Source organism: Alternaria metachromatica (genome assembly GCF_023757995.1).
Source record: "Alternaria metachromatica strain BMP 0045 chromosome Unknown scaffold_14, whole genome shotgun sequence".
NCBI classification, from domain to species: Eukaryota; Fungi; Ascomycota; class Dothideomycetes; order Pleosporales; family Pleosporaceae; genus Alternaria; species Alternaria metachromatica.
The window spans coordinates 573813-597610 of NW_026055505.1; the positions used below are offsets into that span (position 1 = coordinate 573813).

Here is a 23798-nt window from a genome sequence, read left to right on the forward strand (position 1 = left end):
AAACGCTAGGCTTCACACCACAATACATGGGAGTGCAATATAATTGTTACGCATATTAACAGTTCAATACAGTCTGCGGGGCTTCATATTACCATCTGACGTAATTTCCAAGGTGTCATGAATTATGCCAATTTTGTAGCTGCAACGGACTGTGACTTGATTATACCAGCCCAAACATTTGAACTCAGCTCACGTAATGTGTTAGCATCAGTTTCAGAGTAAAAGGCACGGAAACGCCGCGACGCTTGACGGGATTTTATGGTTCAAGATTCGCGGTAGCAGGAAAGCCAAGCTTGTCAACATTTTCCTCCATAGTAACATGCCAACGATTCGGAGAACGGTAGAAGCACAGCCAACATAAGTACGTGCATTGAGCGAGTGCGCAGCTATCAACAAAATGTGCAAAGTGACTAAAGACCAGGTGCTATCAACAGTCTCTGGCCGCTTACTTTCCCCGCCTTGAGCAGATTCCACGCCTCTTGCACCATGTCCAGGCCACCGAGAACATGGACGGGCACAGGCTGCAGGCGCCCAGCCGCGAGCTCCCTTTCCAAGAAATCCCACCACACCCACGTGGTAAAGTCGCGTGTCCTGGGGTCAAGATAGACATCCATAATCGCCACAAAGTTTCCTTGAACTCCAGTGGGCAGCTCCACACCCGGCCGCAAGCCCATCGTCGACAGAAAAGAACCGCCTCCATGCGCAGCCAAGACAGCTCCCAACACAGGCTGATCCTGGGCAGCGTCCGCAGCTGCCAAGACGGCTTCGAAAGGCCCTATATCTATAAGCTCTTGCGTTACTGTCGGTGATTTCCTGTCGACAAAGTGCACAGCACCGAAGGACTTTACAAGCTGCGCATTCTTGGAAGACGCAACGCCCACTACTGTGTAACCTGCTCTAGCAGCCAGATAGGTTGCATAGGCGCCGAAAGAAGAAGAAGCGCCCCAGATAAGCACCTTCTTGTTCTTGTTCTCGGGACTGGGATGTTCTGCTGGCTTCTCAAGGTGCAGGTGTATAAACAGTGCACTGGCAGGATAGGCCAGGCTGGAGATGGACACCGCGGCTTCGAAGGACGCTTGTCCAATCTGCAAGGCCATGTTGTTAGCAGACAGTTTGTTACATCGCGAGACTTGAGCTGGAGATCTCGTCCCCTTACCTTCGCTGTCATCTCTTGTGTGGTGACTGCATATTTCTGGTACGCTCCAAATCGGGGATCATTGCGGATACTTCCAGCGCTGTTGGTCACGATGCGGTCGCCCTTCTTGAAGCGGCTGACCTCCGTGCCAACTTTGACGACCACGCCAGAAAATGATACTGCACTCGGCTTAGCAACCATGTTCTATAGCAGAGGCCCCTCTGCTGGGAACGGATACTAACTTCCAATGATAGTGGGGTAATTCAGCTGATACGGAAGTGTTCCCTCTTGGATCTTGTATTCTGCTGGCTGGGCAGCCACCACTTTGACCTGTCATCATGTCGTTTGTCAGAAACGCTGCACAGGAAGGTGAATGCGAGTACAAATGAACTGGCTTCCCTGTTCACATTCCTTACCTCGATGAGAAGTTCCTCTGGGCCCGGTTCGGGGATATCGGCAGGACCGATTTCGACCTGCTTCCCTACGCCTGGTAGCCATGCCGCTTTGTTCTGATACTCCGCCATCGAGATGTTAAAAGAAGTGATTGAAGACTGTCAGAGAGGTGTTGAGTGTGAGTTTCTTTGTATGTGTATCGTGAGGTGGCAGGGTGTTTATATTCCCTACTTAAACACATGACTAGGTACCGTTCGTGCAATACATATCCAATGCTTCGGCTATCAGCTTCGTAACACTACCGGCTTAGCAATCGCGAGAAGAGGCTATACCATGGCAATGGTGCCAAGATGTATTGCCGGATTACGAAGACGCTCGTTTTTGGTGTATTGTAGGCTATCACCAAAATCCGCACAGACTCTACAAAAACACTAAAAACGAGCTCCTTGGTAATGCTACCTAGTGCCTCGGAAGATTTCCGCGCTTCTCTCATAAGCAGACCCACGCCGCCTCTGGTCCGGATACATCATGTTCCGAGAAACCGTCCTGTCGTCTATGGGTAGAGAGCACATTACCTAGGTATGCTTACTCGATACTGACGCAAGAATAGTGGGCGGCCTTGCCAGCTTGTGATGATATGCGCATGTTTGTTGGATGGGGTTGAGTCTGAGATGGGGTTGAGTCCGAGATGATGTAACGCAGCCAGCAAACGACGCGTCGCCAGTTCGAGCTAGTCACGCGCTCACGTGGGGACGCGGCTCTCTTCATCACACAACCCATTGGCGTGCGAAATTGTTACACGGAAATCGATGTGTTGAACAAGTATGAAGATGTGTTGGATCATCGTACTGTATGCAGCATGTGCAGATCTATGAATGTAGAAGATGAACCGGACCTTAAACTCCAAACATCCAATGCCAAAACATCGTTGAGATCTAATGTTCGCGCTCGGAAAACAAAATCCTAGACACATGTTCATCGTATTCAAACCATGGCCACCATCACAGTATCAGCCCACAAACCTGGGGCCAACAACCAGCTCATGAACCCCAAAGGAAAGGTTGCGGTGGAGAAATCTCAAGACCAAGAACCGCACGTTCACATAACAGCACACCCGCCAGGGCCACTTCTTGCGCGGCGTCTCCTCCCGCCCCCACCCGTAGCCCCAGCCCCAGCCTCCTCCTCATCCGCATGCATCATCTGCGCCTCTCTCGCCCTCCTCCTCCTACGCCGCGCACCCGCCCCACCAACCCCCGCCTCCTCATTCAACATCATCCAATCCGCCCATTTGCGCTCCAGCCTCGCCGCAGCCGCAAAGTCACCCCTCAGAACCCTTTTAGTATGTTCCTCAACAGTCGGCTGCCAATTGTGAAAGCACTTCAGCTTGATGATCTCACTTGGGTAGGTCCCTACTTTACTCGCAGACCGCGAATTCGGTCTTGTGATCTCCGCGTTTCGAGATAGGACTTCGCGGACGCCGGTCCAAGTCACGTTTGCGCAGTCGTAGGCTTCGATGCGGAGGCCTACTTCGGGGCGTTCGGAGTTTGTGAGGCCGCGGGCAAGACGGTTGCGGTTGCGCAGGCCGGAGGCGGCTTCGGCGAGGACGAGGTCCGAGATGCGTGTGTTGTCCATTTCGAGGGAGGCGAGACGGGTGCAGGCTTTTAGGACGGGGAGCATGCCGACGTCGCCTAGGTTCTCGCAGTACGAGATGCAGAGGTGGCGGAGGTGGGGGGCGCAGGCGGATTCGGATAGAGTCTTTAGGACGTCGTTTGTTAGGTTGTCGATTTCTTCGATGTCTAGGTGGGTTAGGACGGGGACGGTGGGGAGGAGGCTGGTCAAGGCATCGTCGGTCAAGCCGCCGCATTTTGAGACTTGAAGACCTTCTAGAGACGGGACGTTATGTACCAGGGTCTTCAGCCCAGTATCCGTGATGCTGCGGCAGCGCGTAAGGTTCAGGTGCTTGAGATTCCTCGGTGGAACGATGGGGCGATCAGTAAGAACGTCAACCTCCTCATCTACACCCTCACTCAAAGCAGCCAGTGCTTCGTCATTAAGACTGTCGCAGTTCTTCAGGTCGAGCCTTTCAAGAGTGTTGCGCTTGAATAGTGCAACCATCAATTCAACATCGTCCCAGCCTCGCACCTCGCCTGCCCTGAGATCACGCAGCTTCGTGCATCCCTCAACAACCTTCTTCAGCCCTCGGTTGTCGATATTGTTGCACCACGAGATGTTCAAGACTTCGACTTTCGGACAATGTGCAGCAAGGATCTTCATCGCCGCGTTTGTCGCGCCCGCAAGACCCGAGAGATTGACGTGGACAAGGCGACTGTTCTGAAGCAAGAAGCAGTGAATAGATGTCCGATCGATCCGACAGCCCTGAAGCGAGAAGTTCTCCAGGTTCTGGCAGGACTCAATGAAGCCGTCCTTGCCCCAGTGTTCTCTCAGCTGTACGCAGCCCCTGAGATTCAGATCCTTCACGAACGGACCCGCCGATGTGATGATGTTGACCAAAGCGTTGGCCGAGATGTCGCGGTAGAACTTGCTCGTGTCAAGATCGCTCCACAGTTGACCATCAAAGCACATTGTATGCCATGACTTGGAGACGCGCGAACAACGCACAACCTCCTTCGGCTCAAGGTATCTCAGAATCTGCATGCGAATCTCAGTGGGCATATCACTCCAGAAGTTGAAGTTTGCCCGCTTCTGGACCTTGTGGACGGGTCGCGAGAAGTAGTCGTTCTCGGCTTCGATGCCGTCTCGAGTGTAGGGTCGTCGGGCGGAAGGAAGAGGCACTGAGGACGGGATATCTGGTGTCTTCATCCGCAGACGAGTCCTCTCGTCCCAGAAGGGCGTGCCAGGTGGGCTGTTGGCGACCGACGTAGGAGCTGTGGAGAAGCCATTCGACAGCTCCGAGGAGTAAGAACTGCCAAATGAGTTTCCATATGGTGAGCCAGGCGATGCGAGGGAGACGCAAGACATGGATGCCTTTCCACCGCTTCTTAGACTGTGAGAGCGGGGTCTACCCAAGTTCGCCAGACTCGAGGACGAGCCCATCCGTTGTAGGCCCTTCAAAAGACGCTGTCTGCCCTTGAGCTTTGGCTGCTCGATCATGATGGCGTCTGATGGCGGGGTTCCCGGCGCGGGACGCACTTCGCTGTGGTCGACGACCACGGAGTCGATGGACAAAGGCTCCATGTCGAAGCGTGGCTGTGCGGTACGCGTGCTCGGCGACAAGCGGGACGGGGCGGGGAAGGTGGAGGATCAAAGAAGTCGAAGACCGAGGGAGGATATCGTCACGTCTACTGGAGCAAGATGGCAGCCAGAGAGGTGGGAACAGGCCCGTACCAGCGAAAAGGAACGAACGTAAGAGGAGCTGACGCTGACCCGGTGGTTGGGTGCGCGGTTTTTGATAGCTGAGCGGATGGCGGAACGCGCAGTTCAGTGCAGTCTAGAAAGGCGGGGATATGGCCCGTGTTATGCGGCGAGCCAGAGGCCGATCAATAGCCTTTCGGTTCAAGAAGGGGTCTTGGCCGTTGGCTGACAAGGCGAGCGGGCATCACTTGAGGGCATCTGGGTGCGATGCTTATGGTGTGCGACCAAGTGACGCGAAGGATGCCAGCAGCAGCGACGTGCAGCGACTTCATGTGCAGCGAGTTGCTGTTGTCCAATGTCTTATCGTTGCTATCGCGTCGATCCGGAAGGCCCGATTGGGGGCGCGCCACGTGCGGCCTCCGATGTCACCAGCGCACCTCCGAAGAGAGACATTGGTCGCTTGACCGTTGAATCAGTGTCGCGTGAGCTGATAAGAGCCTTGGATTACAGGCATCTCACTCATCTTGCGAGATGGTCGTTTTCTTCAGATTCAAGATATGAAGAGAAAGGCATCGGCATTCAGGGTCAGGTCTCCAACCTGCAGTGGGTGTTATGCAGGGTCAACCAGCAGCAGCCTTTTTGCGTCTAGCCGACATCCACGACCCGCCACTGGTACAAATTCCGCCAATCTGGATGCCTTCTAGATGCAGAGGCTCCGCCTTGGAACTTTTCGCCCCAGACGCCAGGCAAAATACGTCCTTGGGCCCAACGGCACATGGACCATTCAGCCGGGCTTCTCCATGTTTCCTGAAGGGCGGGTGAGGATTGCACCAAGCATGTTGTAGCTGTTGTCCATTAGGTTTGACAACAAGAGTTTGTTGATCTTAGCGTAAGAACCTGGCATAGTGTCACGATGGTGTTCGCATCTAGATTTGCTACAGATCTAGTGGGTACAAACTTGCGCTGTACTCCACGATGGTTCATACCCAAGGGCCAAGTCACGATACTCCAGCGTGTTGTAGACCCGAATAACCCCCCTCCCATCCATAGCTCATCATGCCGCCGTCTCCCCCGTACAGTACTTCAAAAACTTGCCATGCGCCCCCGGCCAATTCTCCTCACACTTCGCCTTGACCGTCCCCACCAACATCCTATTCGCCCTAATCTCCACATCCTCCACAAGACTCCACTCGCACCCTTCAGCACCCTCTCTATCCCCCTCACTCAACCCCTCCGTCTTCAAACACCGCCACGTAGTCCGCTGGGTAAGTCCCAACGGCGCCTTGATAGTCCATAATACGCCGTCGTCGAGATCAGTCATGTGGGCGTCGAACTTGACGGTTGTGTCCCAGAGACCTGCGGGCAGCGCGTTCATGTGGTCGGTTATGCGGTAGCATTTTGCGTCTGGGGTGGATGGGTCGCTGGGCAGGTCTTCGTGCGAGGCGTATTCGGGATCGAGGCGGATGAGGAGGACGTGGTTGTGGAGGTGGGAGACAGCTGTCGCGAAGGAGACGGAGCGGGGGAGGTGCGTTACGTGGTGGAGGGTCGCGGTTGTGTTTAGAGCTGGGGCTTGTTAGGGAGGGAGAATTGAATAGGGGTGGGAGACGTACAAAACATGGCTGGTGGATTGGTCTGATAGCTGATTAGATGGTGGTGAGGGTTACGATGAGGCGCAGACTGCGGCACGGGTATCTTTCTATCTAAGTCCTATTGTTGATTGAGCACGAGTAGATTATCGTAAGTATGGTAAGTCTCGAAGATCAAAAGCAAAACTATCGGCGAGAAGCTTGAGAGAAGCTAGTCTTATGTACGTCGAGCGCTCGTTGATGATGCTTCTACAGTTTCACGGCAATAAGCGACACGTCTCACCCAGGCACAACAATTAGGAATAGGAATATAACCACATTAAGATTTGTGCAACAAAGAAGCCACATCCAGCCCCTCGTGATGATATCGATAGCAAAAAGCAAGAAGTCGGAGCTTTGTGGTTGACCTATGGCACGCATCGGAGTGCGGAGCTTCAGTCGACGCGATCGGGATCCGCGGGGAACCTGGGAAGCCTGACGGCCAAGCCCTGCAGCGCGTCTCCGAGCTATCACGCCGACCACAACCATCATTCTGTTAGTCAGGCCACCGCTTTGACAAGTCAAATACTTTTCTTCAACTACCAATTGAACAATCTTCATCTTCACAAACACAATGGATATCCTCACGCAAAAGACGCCCACGGCGCTGGCGATCGCACAGGCGGTGGGCATCACAGGCAGTGTATTCCTGGTTGGTAAGACACTCTGGCACTCAATGAGCATCTCTATTGTGGTCAATGGGAAGATATAACGTTAAGAGGATTGATACTGACAAGTATACCAGGCTCCAATGTCTCCCTCTCCGTCGTCGGCATCCCCGCCGCCATGCAGGCCCCCGCACCCCTCGCCGTAAAGCAATGGTACACAATCTTCACCCGCGGCGGCGCAATCGCCCGTCCTCTTGCTGCTATCTCGGCGCTGGCAACGGGGTATTTGGCTTATCACCGTACGTCCTATTGAACTTCCATCTCCCTTCCAACCCCCATGCCGCCACTCCAATCCCATGCCACCCACTAATAACGTATAACTGACAACCCCCTAGAAGACCGCACCTCCACCCCCTTCCGCCTCAACGCCCTCGCAACCCTCCTCCTCCCCTCCATCGTCCCGTTCACGATCCTCGTCCTCGGCCCCACAAACAACAAACTCATGGCGAAGAAAGACGAACTCGCCAACGCCTCCCTGCGCGACAAGCACGTTGAGCAGTTCGCCAAGGAAGGCGAGACAGTCAAGGAATTGATGGACAAGTGGGCTAGTTTGAACTTGGCACGCGCGCTGCTCGTCGGTGTCGGTGCGGTTTGCGCTGTTGCGGCGGGTGTTGTGGGAAGGAGGGAGGTTAAGGAGATTGGCAGGTTTGCGGGGTGGGGACGGTAAGATGGGGTGGTTGAGATGAGGTTTGGGCTATGGGGTTGATGAAGTTTGGATATGAATCTTGGCTCATAGGGCAGATAAAGATATATGGAGGTTATGATACACGAATACATGCATTGATCAATACATCTCAGCTTGAGTAGTAGACCAATTGTAAGAGAAAAGAGGTTCACATTGGAAAAGAAGTATCTGCTTGTAATGAGATGTGCTCTGGGACTTGTGAAGCGCGAATCTCTGAACTAACTCCAGGTATATCTCCATGTATATCGGAACACTAAAAAACCTAAGATACGACAAAGGCCATGTGCCCCACCGAGCCAAGACGTAAGAGCTTTTGGTTAGCACATCACAATCCGCTCCAATCTGCGGCTTAGCATTTTCCACATCACCCCTTACTTCCAGTCACGCAAGACAATTCTTCAATCCACAAATACATTTATTTATGCACCTTGCTATAAAGATCCACCCATCAACCCTTTAGACAACCCTCCTCATCCACTCACTTAGTTAACCTTAGCCTGAGCAAGACTGTTAATCTGCTGAGCACCATCCTGAATCTTGCCGTTCGCAGCCTGGAAACGGCACAGGTTACCAGAGCGCTCCTGGACGTTGTTGTCGCATACGAGCTGGTCGTTTGCTACGCAGTTGAGTGCACCGTTGCCTGTTATTTGTGTCAGTATATGTCTCTCTCTCTTTCCCACACACACCCTCTCTCTCGAGAAAGGACTCGTCTGGGTCTTATGGATATGGATACGTACAAGCAGCAGGTCCTCCAGGCACACACTTTCCAGCCGCACCGTTAACAGTGCAAGCATCCTGCTTGAGCGATTGCTCGGGGATACAGCATGCGCCGTTAGCAGCCTGACGGTTCTCAAGCACGTTGCGGGGGGTGTTGCGGACGTTTTCGACGTCGGCGATGGCGGCGGAGGAGACGGCGACGAGGCCGAAGAGAATGGCGGTGATGGAGAACTGCATTTTGGCGGTTGTTTTTCGAAGTAGTTGGTTTTTTTGGAGTATTAACGTTGATTATTGATTCGAAAGTTGTTGATGGGTGAGTGAAAGTGAATTGATCCGCACAGCGGGTAGTGAATAAAGAATAAATGTAGATGTGAATTGGAAGACTGGCTTGAGAAGCAAACTATGGGCTGGCGTGGATGCTTGCTTTATACTTGCTGTGAGAAGCTCTCTTCTTCTGAGTACATGGCATTGATACCTATTTCGCTGCTTTCCATAAAAGGTATCCTGGGACGGTGATCCTGAGGCAAGTCGCAGGCAGTCGATCATGCACATCTCAAACCTTTGGCCGGGTGGTCGGGCCCTGGCGGGTCTGGCAAACCGAGGGATCGCAGGCGGGCAAAACAATGATTCTTGTGTGTAGGGAGTGTGGCCGAGATGGAACCGGTGTGCTGTTGTTCCTAGTCTCGAGAGATACAGTATACTTATAGTCCGCTTCTGTCATAGCCTTACACCGTGGTGGTGGTGACAAAAATCGTCTTACAACCCATCTCACCCCAACGCCACACTACCCAACCACAAGCGTGCCGTCAAACCCGAATCAACAAGCGAAACCGAAGCGCTGCCTTGCACTTGAAACACTTGCTGCCTTCTCAAACATGCGGCCTTGGGGACCTCGGGACCTTGGAAATATGTAAAACGCAGAAGAACCTGCGGTTAAACGGCTGATTTAGGCGACGGGTCTGTGACATGCAGGTTCAGGCGCTTCCAGGCGCATCTTTGCATGACGGTCGTGAACGAGTTGAGCGTGAAGACCGAGGAGAGCTTTGTCTGAGTGCAAGCGGTACCGTAGTCTTGGTTTCGTCGAATGCGATTTTGCGCGTTGCGAGGAGGAGTGTGAAACTGCCGGCTAGCCGGACTATACCGCTCAGGTGTAGAGCGCTGCTGCTGCCGAGTAGCAAAAGAGATGTCGAGAAAGGCACCGAAAGAGGGTTTGAGAGAGTGTAGACGTTGGAGGGCTGCAGGACGGGTGCCCGCGCGTAACGTTGAGGCCAAGGTTGTTACGTGGGCATGCAACGTCGGGCGCTGAACACCATGGGAATCGCACATACCGCTCGCGCAACATCGCCGACTATGCGAAACATCCTGGTCAAATACGCTTGAGTAGAGAATATGCTCCCGGGCTGCGCCACAGGTTCTTCGACGTTGATGAGAGACATTGTTTAGACTGCAATACGTCTTCGGCAAAGACAGATAATGTATATGGATGTATGGCAAATTTGAAGATCTTCCGATCTGGAAGTAGATATATGTTGCCCATTTGTACGTCAAATGTGATAAATCACCCGAAATGCGGAAAGTACTGTGCCCACCTCGGGACTTCGAAAGCTGATTCCGGGAGGTGAAAGACGTCTAGGAAACACTCAACGATGATGAAGATCCTACAGAAGATATAAAACAACAAATAACATACAATGGATATGGCGAAAACCACTTGCAAAGAGTCTTCCACCAACCCTCCAGCTGGATGCAACTTAGGATACTCTTCGTAGAGCAATGCAAGACAAGCCGCAATTACAAGCGCCATGCCTGACGACACAATTGTCAGGCTGCTGATTTTCCAGAGGAGTTCATCTGTCTCCTTGCGAAAAGAGCGGTTCCAAACAAGAAGATGTACACCGCCATAGAAGAGACCAGCAAGAGGCAACCACATAAGTGAAAGAAGCTCGGAACTCTCCGCATTTTGACTGGGCCGATTGTGTATATGTACAGCCAAGTAGCTGGTCTTTTTCGTATTGTGAGTCACACAGCCTAGAGTTCCGGTGTATGGTCCGTACTTCCTGGCAACTTGTGAGGCTAGAATGAAGCGTCGTGAATTTATCTTAGCGAAATCCAGCCCAACAGAATCTGAGCCTGATCTAGTCGTGGGGATAGCGAAACCATGGTAAATAGCATACTCTGGTGTCGGAAATTGGGGGTCCTTCGATGCTCTAAGCGGTGTGTGGTTTGGGTTTGGATGGTGGATCTCCCTTCCAGAGTCGGGTACTAGGCCAGGACTATCATCGTCCCCCATATCCATTGGAGACAGACGAGCTTGCGGAATCATATCGTGAATGACTAGGAACGCAATCACTGGGTGAGTGTCAACGTTCGTGAGTTCAGTGGGCTCATCAACGTCTAGTGGCTTGTGCCACCAGAAGAAAAAGTACATGGTCAAGGCGCATACGGTGTGTACGGTGGTGTTGATCTCTAGTAACGAGATAGTCAGGCCCTGGGTTGACCGAGTAACACACTGCAAGCTATACCATAGCGCTTGTCCGCATGTCACGAGCTTCGTGAACGCATTCGCCTTGCTCTTGTCTATTATCGCAGATTCGGGTAGATCCGGGACGAGATCAGGGGTGTGCTCGGCGATGAATTTGAGGCCTTCTGGTGTCAATGTCATCCTCTGCCGTCCCTTGGGAAGATACTTCTGATCCAGACTCCGAGTATCGACAACGAAGCCGCCCATGGTGGCGTACATGGAGTGCGCTTGTGTCCAAGGGTGCCTCCGAAACCTGGATTCGGGTTCCACATCTCTGTCTTCAGTAGCCTGCCTTGGTTCTTGAGAGATGCTTGTTTTAGCTCTAGAAAGGCTTTGGAACATGTAGTTCAAGTTTTCCCATCGCTTCTTGATGAAACCTGGAGGCTCTGGCTGACCAAAAGCCTTTCTCATAGTTTTCCCTATGTGCCTTGCCTCTGCATGCTCGCAGTAGGCAGTAAAGACGACCTTAAATTGAGTCAACGTTGGCCGACCGTGTGGCAGAGTGATGAGACTCACCCATTCTGGAGCAAAGAGTGCTATAATCATCCAGCCTGTTTTCCGCCACATCTGTGCGTTGGCGCCTCCAGGTTCAGGGATATTCAAGTGAACGGCTGTCCAAACACACAGAATCATCGTCAAAAGAGACGACGACAGGATGGAAAACGTGCCGCGAACCAAAGGCTCTGGCTTCCAGGTGTGGTATTGTGTGCCATTGGGCATAGTTGTGTTCGCCATCTCGTCTGCCGCCTTGTCCAAGACTGAGTACAAGCTGCGCGCCCGCGATACGATGTATGAGATCTTCTCTGTTTGCTTGATGTCGGACTCGGAGCGTCTTCTATCTTGTGTTGGTCGAAGGCCGTGGTGAGATTAGGGAAGTTGGAAGTGAATCGGTTTGGTTTGCTATCGGTCAACCGCTTTTCAGCTGGCAAAAAGGTGGCGGTTGTGACGTCGCAAGGCTGAGGCTGTACAGCATCTCGACAGCCCAACGTCCCGCTCAAAACCTGAAAGCTGACAGACATGCATGTCCCGAATTTCACATTCGTCCAAGGGATGATGCCAACTCAGATGCTGCATAGGATTATGCTTTGTAGTGTCGCACAGCAGATCATATCTCATAATCCGTAGACGAATGTAAGCCTATCGTCGCCCTCCCTGCCAGACCGCGCAGCCTTCTCGAGCCAATCCGCTAGCCATGCAAGTTTCGCATGCGGCCGCATCACGTTGATGGCTTGTCTAAGCCACCGTTGTTGCTGCGGTACCGGACCCCTGCCATGAAGCCTTTCGGCCTCGACGTCGTCTTCGCTCCATTTGCGTAACATGTCTTGTCGCGTTTTGTTCTCAGCCTTTAAGCGTCGAAGGAAAAGCACGTAACCCAGAGCAGCTAACGCGACAGATGCAAGTGTCCACCAGAACGGGACAATGTAGCCACCCGCAGCGTACTTTGGGCGAAACAAAATTGCTGAGATGACTCCAGCGAGGTTGCCCCAACCGTTGATACCGAGGAGCAATGCGCGCTTGCCAGGTGACGGCGTGTTGCCAGAAATCCAGGCCACTGTGAGGGGAGATGCGACATAGGTACCCGAGAGGAGGATGTTGAGAGCGATGTAGCGGGGTATTGCCCATGAGGATGGCAACAGCACCACGATTACCAAGCCGGCTACCATAATGAATAGGCCAAGCAGTATAGGCTTGAGGCGTATGCGATGTTTGTCGCTGTAGCTAGCTGCGAAATACAGTACTATGGCTCCGCAGATGTGTGGTGGTGCAGTGAGCAAGTTGATGAGCGCAGGATTCGCCTTCTTCGTCAACGGTGCCAGTACAAGCGGGAGGAAAACGGAGAAGGCATAGACTGGGATGGCAGATAGAACGTTACAGGCGAGGATGTGCCATATCTTCGTGTTGAACACTGATGAAAGGACGTCGTGAGGGCTTAGACCACGATCGTCGACCAGCTGTCGCGACGGCGTGGCTGAGGTGATCGAGTGCTTGGATGAGTCGAGAAGACCGCGCGACTCCTCATCGTAAGTTTCTTCCGCTTCTCGATCATCTTCTTGGACTGCTGCCGGCGCGTTCTGTATGTCTCTGTCTCTCACCACACGCGAAGACGCATATCGACGCTCTTCAGGTGTGAGGAACCATGCCGTCTCCACGCTGTGTGGTAGCCAGAAGTATCCGATGAATGCCACCACGATAGTGAGAGTGCCCTCCAGTAGGAAGAGCACCTGCCACGGTTTCCAATCTTTATCCGAGCCTCCGTCGTCATTGCCGAAATGCGAAAAGACGAGATAGCTTATTAGGCCCCCAAGCGCACCACCGACTGCCGCCTGACCGTAGAAGAAGGAGAGCCGTCTGCCAAATTCGAAGCGCGTGTAAAAGAGGGAGAGGTAGGTGACGGTGACTGGATAGAAGCCAGCTAGAGAGAATGTTAGCTCGAAGTCTGGAAAGGAAGCGACGGTTGAATGAGGAAAGAGCGAGTGGAAGAGCCAGACCCAGCTAACATGTGCGACATACCTTCAAGGCACCCGATGAGAATGCGCAGCGTATACAGCTGCCACCTATGCCTCACCCACGCATGCAGCGCCGTGCAGACACCCCAAAGAAGCATACAACTCGGCACCCAAAGCACCATGCCATATCTCCTCCCCAGCGCCGCTCCAAGCGGCTGCAGCGCAACGAAGAAAGCGAAGAACAGCGCAACAGCCGTATTCAACGCACCCTTGTCCAGTCCGATATCCGCCGTAAAATGCGCAGACTCTGCATTTCCGATCTGTTCCTCATTAGCAAACCTTCCCATTGCCAAAGTCCGCGTATACGTACATTCGACTTATCCAGCGCATTAAACAGGAACAGCAGCGCCAGAAACGGCAATAGTAAACAGTCCAGTTTCCTCAACGTCCTCTTATGCAACCGCGCATCCACAGCGCATGTCTCCTCCAGCTCATCCGGCGGCATGGTGTCGTGTTCCGTTGCAGAGGCAGACGAAGCTGCAGTGAGCTCGTATAGCTGGTGCTCATGGTCGGCCATATTGTCGGGCGCCAAGAGCGAGCCCACGCGCATGCATCACAGGGTCTGCGACTTCGGATGACCTCGGTCTGTGTCGGAAGGTATGACGCGTTTGGGTAAGTGGGAAAGGGTTAGAGTCAACAGAGGGATGCATGATGGAATGTTGTGGAAATGTCAGATGGAGATACGGAAGATTAGACGGGCGGTTGAACTATTGTTTTGGACCCTGAGGGCATGACGTTGTCGATTGGAAGGTTCATGGGGGTGCTGGGATTAGCGCTGGAGTGGGAAGGCGCCGAGGGTGGCTTATCGATTACCACCGAGATTGGAGACCATCGTTTTGGGTACTCTAATGACTTTCTATCGTGACACTGTGACATTCGAACGCATCAAACATTCATTATCTACTCCGCCATCTCCTCTTCCCGCTTTCCAAACGCCTTGACAGCCTCATAGTACAAAGTAGCAGTCGCCTCGCACGGTCCCTTAGCCTTCTCAGTCGCACACTGGTTGAACATGTCCGTCTTGAAGTTACTGTCGGTGCGCGCCTTCATCGCGTCGAAGCGGCCTTGTTGTTTGTAGTTGCGGTAGCCGAAATCGTGGCGGTAGCAAGAGTTGATGACTGTGATTTCAGTATTAGCTACTGGCATTGGTTTGACGGTGGAATATCGGGTCACATGTGAGATGGATGAAAGAGGAACCAAGAACGTACAGTCAAATCCAAACGGATTGTCCGGGCTCGCAGTGCAACCATTGCTTTCCCAGTTTAACTCTGGAGGGCCGACCTTTCCGTTACGGTTGGCGATGAACTCGGCGATGGAGATGTCGAACATGTAGCTGTCTGTGACCTGCTCGAGGGTCCCTTGACGTTCGACAAGTTGTGCAGGCGCGGAGACCGCAAGAGAAGCAAAGCCCAGGAGGGCAGTGATGATAGTGGACTTCATGGTGAGTAGACTTGGATGAAGCGTTCAGGATTGAAGTCGACGTATATAACCTGAAGCTAAGCTACACTGCCTCACTTTATACCACGTACACCACGATGCGTAATGTCCCGACGTTTGTGCCGCGGGGTCTTCCCGGTCTTGGGCGTTTGCGCCATTATGGGTACCTGCATGTGTGCTTCGGAGCAGATCACTTGCATATGAAATGAAGCACTTCGTCGAAATAGGCCCTTATGTGCTGGAAGCGATGTAGTGAGTAGAGAAACAGCATGCAAAAGGACGGAAGAATGCATGCGCATGCCAGATCTGTCAGATCTGTCCGTTGTCACGGTCTTATGTCGGACTTGCCAAGAGGTATGTAAGCAGGTGATCCGAGACAGCCTCTTCAGCCGCGCTATCACGACCGCAGTTGCTGCGTGTGTTGTTGATCGGTATTTAATGGAAGATATCGCAAGGAAGAACTGGAGAGTCAAGAGGACAGTGCTTGTAGTGCAGTGATGATGTAAAGGAAGGCAAGACTCAAAATTGATTCCACGCAAAGACGAGGCAGACACTCCAGGTGGTTGTGGTACCAACACGTCTTACATAGATATCCAGCTTCTGCAATGGCAAGTCTCGTCAAATTGAAAGGGAACCCTGCTAGAAGTAACTGGGTACGCATCAGAACTTGGCAGGTCGACTGATGGTTGTGTGCCGACGAAACACGCCTTCGAAATGCCGCTCGAGAACCCGTAATGAGATGCTGTTGCAATCGATGTGGATCGTACCAGGGTAATTGTCTGAGGATACCGAAATCTGAGGCTTGAGCCTGATGAGTTAAAGAGATGCCCCACATGTTCGTTCTTCACTGGTTTGAGACACGGCTATCGTTCATCGATGCGGGGCTGTCGCTCTGAACACACTGGGACCTCTTCGCAAATTCTCCAGCTATCATGTCCTTCTTCGTAGTTCGTGAGCGGGCCTAAGACATCGGTTAAACATCAGAGAATGCCCCGTAGTCATCACTCCACAAATCACCATCCTTCGTGCAATACCATTGGATTGTCTATGAGCATATTCCCACTACTTATACAGTGTCATCCGCTCTTTCTGGTCCTTCCATTCCCCTCGCTTACAACTTGCTGATGAAGAGACGGGCAGCGAACATGCGCAGACGCTGGGGCAGGATGTACTTGGAGAAGATGTAGATGAGCGATGGAAGGAGGATGAAGGCCACGGTGGTCTCGTTGACGAAGAAGAAGGGGATGAGCTGGGGCATGGCCGACTTGAGGATAGTCTGTTGCTCGTATTAGCTTCCTTTCCTCATTCTACCATGTCCTATGTCCAATCTCACCATCTGCTGAGGGCCAACCTCGGTCTTCTTGTTCTGGCTCGCGATGAAGGCGGGGCGTGCCAGGACGGAAGGGCGGACGGCCATGGGCGCGCGGGCAGCGGCGGCCCTGGAGAAGGGGCGGAGGAAGCGGGCGGCGTTCATGATGGGCTATCTGGAGTTCTGCGGGTCAGCGCGCTGCTGTGGGGGTCCAATTGGCGGGGCTGAGCCTGCGAGAGGGGGGATTGACGCACTGGACGCGATGGTCGAAGCCTGGGGAGATGAGGGGAGATGGTGTTGCGGTCGCGGGAGTTTCGGTGGTGTTGCTATCGTCGTCCGCAAAAGCTCGCACAGCTGCGATCCCGGAAGTTGCCGCGTCCGTGCGTTGGCTTGGCGCTGCCTTCCCTACCAACTCCGCACTTCCCCACGACTACTCATCTGTATCACACATTGCGTCTTTGAAAGTTCTTGAGACTCCTATACTGTCGCTTCCACCCAGCGCATCCCCTTTCACGACAGCCTTTGCTCATGTTCTGGAACGCCCCTGCTGCACGCCGCCGGACTGCCTAACACTAGAGTTTAAGGTTTGCACAGTACTCCAAACATGATGATTGGTGTAGAGAATGTCGGATCTCTTATCCGCATGGATATCACAGACCTCTACAGCTTCATTTCTGGTCCTATTTTATATGACGAAATGAGCTAGTGTTGGCTCTTCCTTTCAACCGTGTCAAGTGCGGGGGGCCTCATCTTCCAAACTATGTAAAGGTGAAGCTTACTGCACTCGTGTGACATTTCTTTACCTGACCTTGATTTCCGAAAACCAACATGGCAATCGAGAAGATTATGATATTAGGGGTAAGACGCGAGACGGACTGGCTGGTATCGAGGGGCTAACATGCGTAGAACTGGGAGCTTTGCCTCACCATCCTCAACGCCCTCTTCCCACAGGAAAAACGACAGGGAACACCCAGATATCAAGTTACGGTACTCACTTATCTTTCACAAACCCTCAGCCTACCACCTCACGTCAAGGCCTCCGATGTACAGCACAAGAAATCCGGCTACTCGTCCGCTTCACTGCAATCAGTAATGACTGGACAAGACCTAGTTATAAGCACAATGTCAGGCGGAGATGCAGACCAACAGATCCGCATAATAAACGCCGCCATCGCCGCCGGCGTCAGGCGCTTCATCCCCGATGAATTCAGTCACGACAGCATGAACAAGCAGATCCAGACGCGCATTCCAAAAGATGCCGGCCGAGCAAAGGTCATCGCTCATTTGAGGAGTATGCGGGAGGATTACCCATATTTCGAATGGACTGCGATTGCGACAGGGTACACGCTGGATACCCAGCTTATCAGCGGCAACATGGGTTTTGATCTCGAATGGCACAGCGCGACTATCCACGGCATCGGTACTGAAGCTTTCGCAGCTTCTAGTTTGGAGAGAGTTGGTCGAGTCGTGGAACGCGTCATCTCACACTGGGACCAAGTCAGGAACCAATACATATACGCTGCAGGCGTCATAACGTCCGCCAACGAGGTCCTGAGATCTACTGAAAAGACGACTGGCCGGGAATTTACCGTCGGAAACCACGATGTTCAAGAGTGTGTTGCAGAGGGAGAGAAAAGAATAGAGAAAGGATTCCCCGACTCTGGCATGTTTCTGCTCGAGCGGAGCGTGCTGTATGACGAACAGCTGGACGCATCAAGACCTTTCAGGAATCGCAACTCGAACTATGTACTCGGACTCAAATCAGAGTCGGTCGAGACTATCGTTAGAACCGCCTACGACGACTTCAAACACTACGGCAAACCAGGATGCGGATGTTCAGCTTGATACCCCACTTACCGTCAGACTTCTATACCATACCATCAACCTCACGCCTAATTCTACCTCATCTCCCCTGCAATTGCACTGCCTACCCAAACCGCAACTTCCCCCGCAAGATCCGCATATCCCGCGTAATCTCCCATCTCCACAACCAACCCCTACCCGTCCTCTTTCCCGGAGCGGCAGACGAACAGTCCTTCATATAACTCAAAAGCCACCCTTACCGATCAGGAACGATGTCGTGCATACACCCGGATAACGCCACGTCGTAGATCCCGTTCGGCATCGCTTGGACCCTGAGTTCGACCCAGCCTCAGGATACGAGGCTAGGATTGCGGGATCACGGGATACGCGGGATACGAGAGCGCATGGCGGGCCATTGTGAAGGACGTTGCGCATAAGTAATTTCCTGGATATCTTTAAAGTTCGAGGAACCGTGGATTTCGGAGGATGGGGAGGGAATGTGGACGGCGTTGTTCGTGATGGGATGTGCAAACGGCGCGCGGCCTTCATGATACTCACTTGGGAAGCGTGACAGCTTTCACCACGATCAAACCTTTCTCATACCAGAGCTATCCTATACCCCCACCTATTATTAATAACATCTCTTCTCCACTTTGCCTGCCCTCCCTTCCACATCCACAACACACATCCCCACTCCCCACCTACCGCCCCTCCTCGGCGACACCCACTCAACAACCTCAGTCAACACACCCATACCCACCCCACACGGCCTCATCCACGTTACACAGCCTCGTCACAGCCTCAGTTTCGGGCTGCAGGATCTGAGACCCAACGGCAAAAAGGCTGAAACACTGCATGTGCGGGAGGCGTTATTTGGGTCTCACCGGCAGATGTTGACGATGGTTGCTGGGTGAGTAGAATGGGGTGTTGGTGCGTGGATGTGTGTTGGTCGTTGTGGTTGTGGTTTTGGTGTTTGGGTGAGCTGGTATTTGAGTGAGGTGGCAGTGCGGCAAAAAGACGAAAGTGTCGGATGTGGCTGAGCGTTGGGCATCCTTTTTGCTTGTTCCCGCACCGCTCGCTGCAGGCCCAGTCGACCAAAACCAACGTCTTTTTATTTTCCTAAGCACGTTTGCTCAACAAGTTTCTATCTTCTCCATCATCCAAATATAGCCAATTCAACACTTCTCAGTCAAAATGATTAAACTTTTTGACGCTTTGTTCAATGTATTGCAACACATCTTTCTGCAGGGAGAAAACAAGTCTATAAACGTTTTTGCGCTGCGCAAACAAGAAAAGGCGGGACTAAACTACGTTCTACCTACGTTGGTTGGCAAAGAGTAAAGGGGTGGGGATATCGCTGGTGTGTGTGTGACATGATGCCGAGGGATAGAGATGATGACAGAAAGGCTATGCTACTACTGAAAATGCTGGGAGTCGTGCCTTCGTGAATGCCGAGATTGATGTGACGCTGCTGCGGGAATGGAACGCTATAAACAAGAACGCTGGAAAAGGGGTGTAATAGTCGCGGTGACTGGTGCAAGATTAGACGCAAAAATGAGGAAGATCAGATACCCGTACCACACGCACCCGTGCGATAGTCGTTTTGTTGCTACCCCTCCGTTGATGTACCGTGAAGCCGGTGACGCCGAGAGAAACCCAGGACACAATTGTTGCTCGTGAAAGAAAATCTAGAGGACGGTGTTTGACTCATATCATGCTTGCGATCGAGTTGAGTGCCGTAGTTGTCGTTCGTATACCCACAAGCTCGGGTTCACTGACTTGATGCGAGAGATTTGGCGAATGCGAGTACTGGTGGCCGGAGAAGCTCTGCAAGCTTTGCAGTGGCGTAGTAAACATGCCAACTACGGGCTCATGTCTGCTGGAAGGGTCGCCATACGCATCTCCAAATGACGTCGCAGTCGGGGTTCGAAGCGATTGCATGTTGGGTGTGCCTGATGTTGGCGTTGGGTACGCTGTACTGGGATAGCACGAGGTGCTGACTTGCGGGGTCGATGTTGGTGTGGAGGTTGGCATGGGAGATGGACCGCTCGACATGCCGTAGGACTGGAGCGACGAACTACCGGGTATCGGTGTTGGTGTAGAATGGCGGTGAGATGTCGCGTCTGACGTCGAGAGCTCCGGCTTGACTGGATACGAAGACGAGGTCGCTGACGCGGACGACGCTGCACGAACGCGCCCAGCCTGTGTCTCACGGCGGCGCTTGGGGCCATCTTTGACTTTGGGATGTGTGTGACACTGCGGTGTGTTAGCATACTCATTCTTATAATAGTTGGTAGCGGGGCGAATCAGAACTACCGAGAACCAATGGCCAAGCACCGTGGAATGTGAAGGACGTATGACTTACCTTGTATGCATGTCGGAACCACGTCGTTCCTTTCTTCTTATTGCTGACGAGCGCAATCCATTCACCGCAACTTCCGCAAAGTCCTTCCCATACATCGAGATTGCCTTCCGTCCGGCGCGTGTCTTGCGGACCCTGAAACGCTGCACCGGTAGCTGCGCTGACACCATGCGTGAAGGACTTGTCGTACCAGAAAGCACTGTTCTTGAGTACAAGCCATCTGCCAGGCTTGCATAGACCGCACCAGCCCTCTCGTTTGTTGCCATGACCGCGAACCCAACGCGGGGTGTACAGGTCGCCAACAAAGCGAAGATCCTGCTCGTGTGGTACAAGGTCGGGATCGGACGGGTTCATGTCGGACTCCGGTGGGTTGAGTGCCTCTTCGTGCAGGGAGGAGTAAAGATCAGGTGGGTCTGACAGGTCTGCAAAGTGAGATGAGCAGCCTCCGTGACGATCCGCGTTACTTTGAAGTAAGCGGAACAGGCCCTGCGAAGGTAGCGGTCGAGGCACCTCGAGATGATGCTGCTGTTGCTCCTGGTGTGCGAAGAACGGCTGGTTGTTGGCATAAGGAGAATTCGATTGCGAGTACAACACGTTCTGCGTCGGTAGCCCGAAGTTGTTGTAAGCACTTGGCGGGTAAGCGGGCAGCGAGTGATGCGGGTTCAGGCGGGGACCGTATGGCGCAAAACGATCCGAAACCTGTGACATTGGGCGCGAGTTGTTTGGGGTCGATGTTGGCGCTTGCCCGGTAGACCACCTCTTGAACCGAGTGCTTTCGAGTGTGTATGGTGATGAGCGGACATTGTTGTGCGGTGTCGGCGACACGCGGGAGCGACTTCCAGTTCGAACAACGCCATCGTACTGAGGTCGTCGTGGTGAGGCAAGCGGTGACAGAAGATGGCTGGCACTCGGCTCCGGGTGGTTCCAAGTCTCATACTCAGACGGATATGAAACTGGTTCCGATGATCCCATCTCTTCGTAGGATGCCGGCTCTGGAAGCACACCGCCAGTGCTAGACATCGAGAAAGACGACTCAGAAAGTCTCCGTGTGGAATTCGGATTGAAGGTGGCCATGTTGTCGTGTTCTTGTTGGCCCATGTTGTTGTATTGGCGTAGGTCAATGATCGGAGTGTTTTCATCGTGCCCCATCATGCCATGACTGAAGTCAGACACATCCGACTCCAGGGAAGGAAATGATTCTAGCTCTTCGCACACCTTCTGACCCCAAGGACCTTTGTTCGTTAGCCTAACAAGCATGTCTACTTCTGAAGACACTTACTTGTGTCGATGACGCCAGGAAAGTAATCAGTCGTCGCAAGCGATTGCGGGGCAGTCATGGTGCTGCTGTAGACAACACCACTAGTAACAGTCGGTTGCGAAGTCATCATGTCCGGTCTTCCCATAAACTGTCGTTGATCCTCTCTGTTGCCTACAACAGGACCCCGCGGCGTAGCATAGTACTGCTGGGTTTGCGGCACAGCCCACGTGGGCTGGGGTGGCGATGGTCTGGACATAGGGTGAAGGCCTTGTTGCTGGTGTTGTGGTTGCTGCTGCTGCTGCTGCTGCTGCTGCTGATGTTGATGTTGATGTTGTTGCTGTTCATGAGGGGGAAGGCTTGCGTAAGAGTACATTGACTGCATCCCTGGGGAGGGGGAGGGATGCCCCATGGCGTACTGCCGATTAGGTGACGGACGATACCTAGAAAGGCCGTCAGTATGCGCGCACGAAGGAAAGATGACTGAAAATACTCACTGTTGAACCGCATTGAACTCCATCTTGGGTTCCGTTCTCTATATACAACGACCGTAAGATGTTATGGAAGTAGTCTGTAGTGCAACGTGGTTAGCGACTGATTAGGCTATACTGCTAGACAAGGGATCACCCGTCGAAGCCCTGAGTGACATCGAGCAATACTCAATTAGGAAACTCACATTGATAACGAAAGTAGACGGCTGCAGAAAGGAATGTGGCAGGGCGATAGCGCTGTGCGACTATGGCTGAGCAGATGTGGCGCCGGGGTGGATGTAAGTTTCTCAAATGAGTGTACGAGAACAAAGTTCTCAATCGCAGCCAGCGCGGATGGAGCCCGCTCCAAATGAAAGAAATGTATACGAAGATAGTAGTTGGGCAGGATCCTAAAGAGTGACGGGCCAAATAGTAGGAAAGGCGGTTGGAGGGGTTGCTAGGCTATATGATGAATGCACGGGGGTTGCAACATCCGAGAGGAACAACGAAGAGCAATGATCTCTGTGATTGACGCAACGGAACCGCTTGGGCGCAAGTTTGAGAGAAGTGTCGGGACGCGCCTTGGCTGCAGGTGATCTGGAACGGCCACAGCAGAAGCGTTCACCCAAAAGAGCGTCTGGCGGGGATGGTGTAGTGGGTGGTGGACCGGGCGCAAGGCTGCTGGGATGCCAAAAGGCGATTAGACGCACTCTGAACGGTCGCACCAGTCGTTGTCTCCATGATCCTCTCGGCTGGCTCGGAGAGGCTCCTCGGGCCTGCGCACCAAGTGCCCCATGTTGCTGAGGCGGAGGTGTCGACATGGATGCCGCGCTGCCCTCGGCCATCATGACGACCCTCTGACAGGGAGCACTTGGTCGACGAGTTCAGCTGGAAGGGCATCCCATCACTCGTTGCAGCTCGGCGTCGAGTTTCAGCGCTCGAACAGGCTGGTGCATGTCGTTTATGGAAGGATGGAGAGCTGGGAGAGGTCGGCCGCGAGATACGCAACTTCCCGCTGTATCAACTCCACTACCAGGTTTAGGGATCCAGTTTCATCATAGCTGGAAAAGTTTTGTCTCAATCGAGTGCGAGTTGGATGGCACGGAGCAGCTGATTGGGGGGTGGGCAGTGTATCATCGCATGTGGCGCGTAGTTTGGTGAGGGATGGGCTGAGTCAGCAGTCGCTTCCTCTGGCCCCACGTCTCTTTACCGCGTCGCGACAGGTCCGAAACACTCTTGACACACGTCCAGGGGAACCTGAGACCCACCCTGCTCGCAACGTGTACCGCACCATCGACTCTTTTCTCGGTTTTTTCTATATTGATTCGCCGACACGAGCCCTCGGTTGTGTCGTGCAGCGGAGTTGTGGCCGCATTTCCATGTGAAGTCGACGTATTCAGCTATTCACTGCGCGGACGCACCGCGTTATCGCCGAGCAGTGGCATCGTCAACTGCCCATGACCGAAGCGAAGCCACTTCATTCCGTTCTGCCCGGAATGGCGCCATCTTTGCGCCAACGGAACATCCTCTCGTCTGTCGTCCGTCGTGTGTAGTTAGCACGGTGCAACGGTTATCAAGCTTCTGCACGTCATTGAGTCA

At 53.1% G+C, this 23798-nt stretch overlaps 10 protein-coding genes across 10 annotated transcripts; 2 read left to right on the plus strand and 8 right to left on the minus strand.

Moving 5' to 3' along the window:
• Positions 1–410: 410 nt before the first annotated feature.
• Positions 411–1659, minus strand: J4E83_006504 (uncharacterized protein; the record flags this gene model as incomplete). The annotated part of the gene is made up of 4 exons (XM_049333416.1): positions 411–1085; positions 1157–1314; positions 1378–1465; positions 1552–1659. The coding sequence occupies 4 exons, from the start codon at positions 1657–1659 to the stop codon at positions 411–413; spliced, it is 1029 nt and encodes a 342-aa protein (XP_049187592.1).
• A 967-nt stretch (positions 1660–2626) lies between these two features.
• On the minus strand, positions 2627–4723 carry J4E83_006505 (uncharacterized protein; the record flags this gene model as incomplete). The annotated part of the gene is made up of 1 exon (XM_049333417.1): positions 2627–4723. The coding sequence occupies one exon, from the start codon at positions 4721–4723 to the stop codon at positions 2627–2629; it is 2097 nt and encodes a 698-aa protein (XP_049187593.1).
• A 1171-nt stretch (positions 4724–5894) lies between these two features.
• Positions 5895–6457, minus strand: J4E83_006506 (uncharacterized protein; the record flags this gene model as incomplete). The annotated part of the gene is made up of 2 exons (XM_049333418.1): positions 5895–6403; positions 6451–6457. 2 exons carry the CDS (start codon positions 6455–6457, stop codon positions 5895–5897), a joined length of 516 nt encoding a protein of 171 aa, XP_049187594.1.
• A 794-nt stretch (positions 6458–7251) lies between these two features.
• Positions 7252–7800, plus strand: J4E83_006507 (uncharacterized protein; the record flags this gene model as incomplete). The annotated part of the gene is made up of 2 exons (XM_049333419.1): positions 7252–7372; positions 7469–7800. The coding sequence occupies 2 exons, from the start codon at positions 7252–7254 to the stop codon at positions 7798–7800; spliced, it is 453 nt and encodes a 150-aa protein (XP_049187595.1).
• A 500-nt stretch (positions 7801–8300) lies between these two features.
• On the minus strand, positions 8301–8772 carry J4E83_006508 (uncharacterized protein; the record flags this gene model as incomplete). The annotated part of the gene is made up of 2 exons (XM_049333420.1): positions 8301–8458; positions 8556–8772. 2 exons carry the CDS (start codon positions 8770–8772, stop codon positions 8301–8303), a joined length of 375 nt encoding a protein of 124 aa, XP_049187596.1.
• A 3396-nt stretch (positions 8773–12168) lies between these two features.
• J4E83_006509 (uncharacterized protein) lies at positions 12169–14080 on the minus strand (the record flags this gene model as incomplete). Its single annotated transcript, XM_049333421.1, has 3 exons — positions 12169–13469; positions 13568–13823; positions 13874–14080. 3 exons carry the CDS (start codon positions 14078–14080, stop codon positions 12169–12171), a joined length of 1764 nt encoding a protein of 587 aa, XP_049187597.1.
• Positions 14081–14463: 383 nt separating this feature from the next.
• Positions 14464–15003, minus strand: J4E83_006510 (uncharacterized protein; the record flags this gene model as incomplete). The annotated part of the gene is made up of 2 exons (XM_049333422.1): positions 14464–14681; positions 14772–15003. The coding sequence occupies 2 exons, from the start codon at positions 15001–15003 to the stop codon at positions 14464–14466; spliced, it is 450 nt and encodes a 149-aa protein (XP_049187598.1).
• Positions 15004–16111: 1108 nt separating this feature from the next.
• J4E83_006511 (uncharacterized protein) lies at positions 16112–16474 on the minus strand (the record flags this gene model as incomplete). The annotated part of the gene is made up of 2 exons (XM_049333423.1): positions 16112–16276; positions 16334–16474. The coding sequence occupies 2 exons, from the start codon at positions 16472–16474 to the stop codon at positions 16112–16114; spliced, it is 306 nt and encodes a 101-aa protein (XP_049187599.1).
• A 663-nt stretch (positions 16475–17137) lies between these two features.
• J4E83_006512 (uncharacterized protein) lies at positions 17138–18154 on the plus strand (the record flags this gene model as incomplete). The annotated part of the gene is made up of 2 exons (XM_049333424.1): positions 17138–17167; positions 17216–18154. 2 exons carry the CDS (start codon positions 17138–17140, stop codon positions 18152–18154), a joined length of 969 nt encoding a protein of 322 aa, XP_049187600.1.
• Positions 18155–19819: 1665 nt separating this feature from the next.
• On the minus strand, positions 19820–22249 carry J4E83_006513 (uncharacterized protein; the record flags this gene model as incomplete). The annotated part of the gene is made up of 4 exons (XM_049333425.1): positions 19820–20368; positions 20478–21706; positions 21754–22172; positions 22227–22249. 4 exons carry the CDS (start codon positions 22247–22249, stop codon positions 19820–19822), a joined length of 2220 nt encoding a protein of 739 aa, XP_049187601.1.
• Between the last annotated feature and the right edge of the window lie 1549 nt (positions 22250–23798).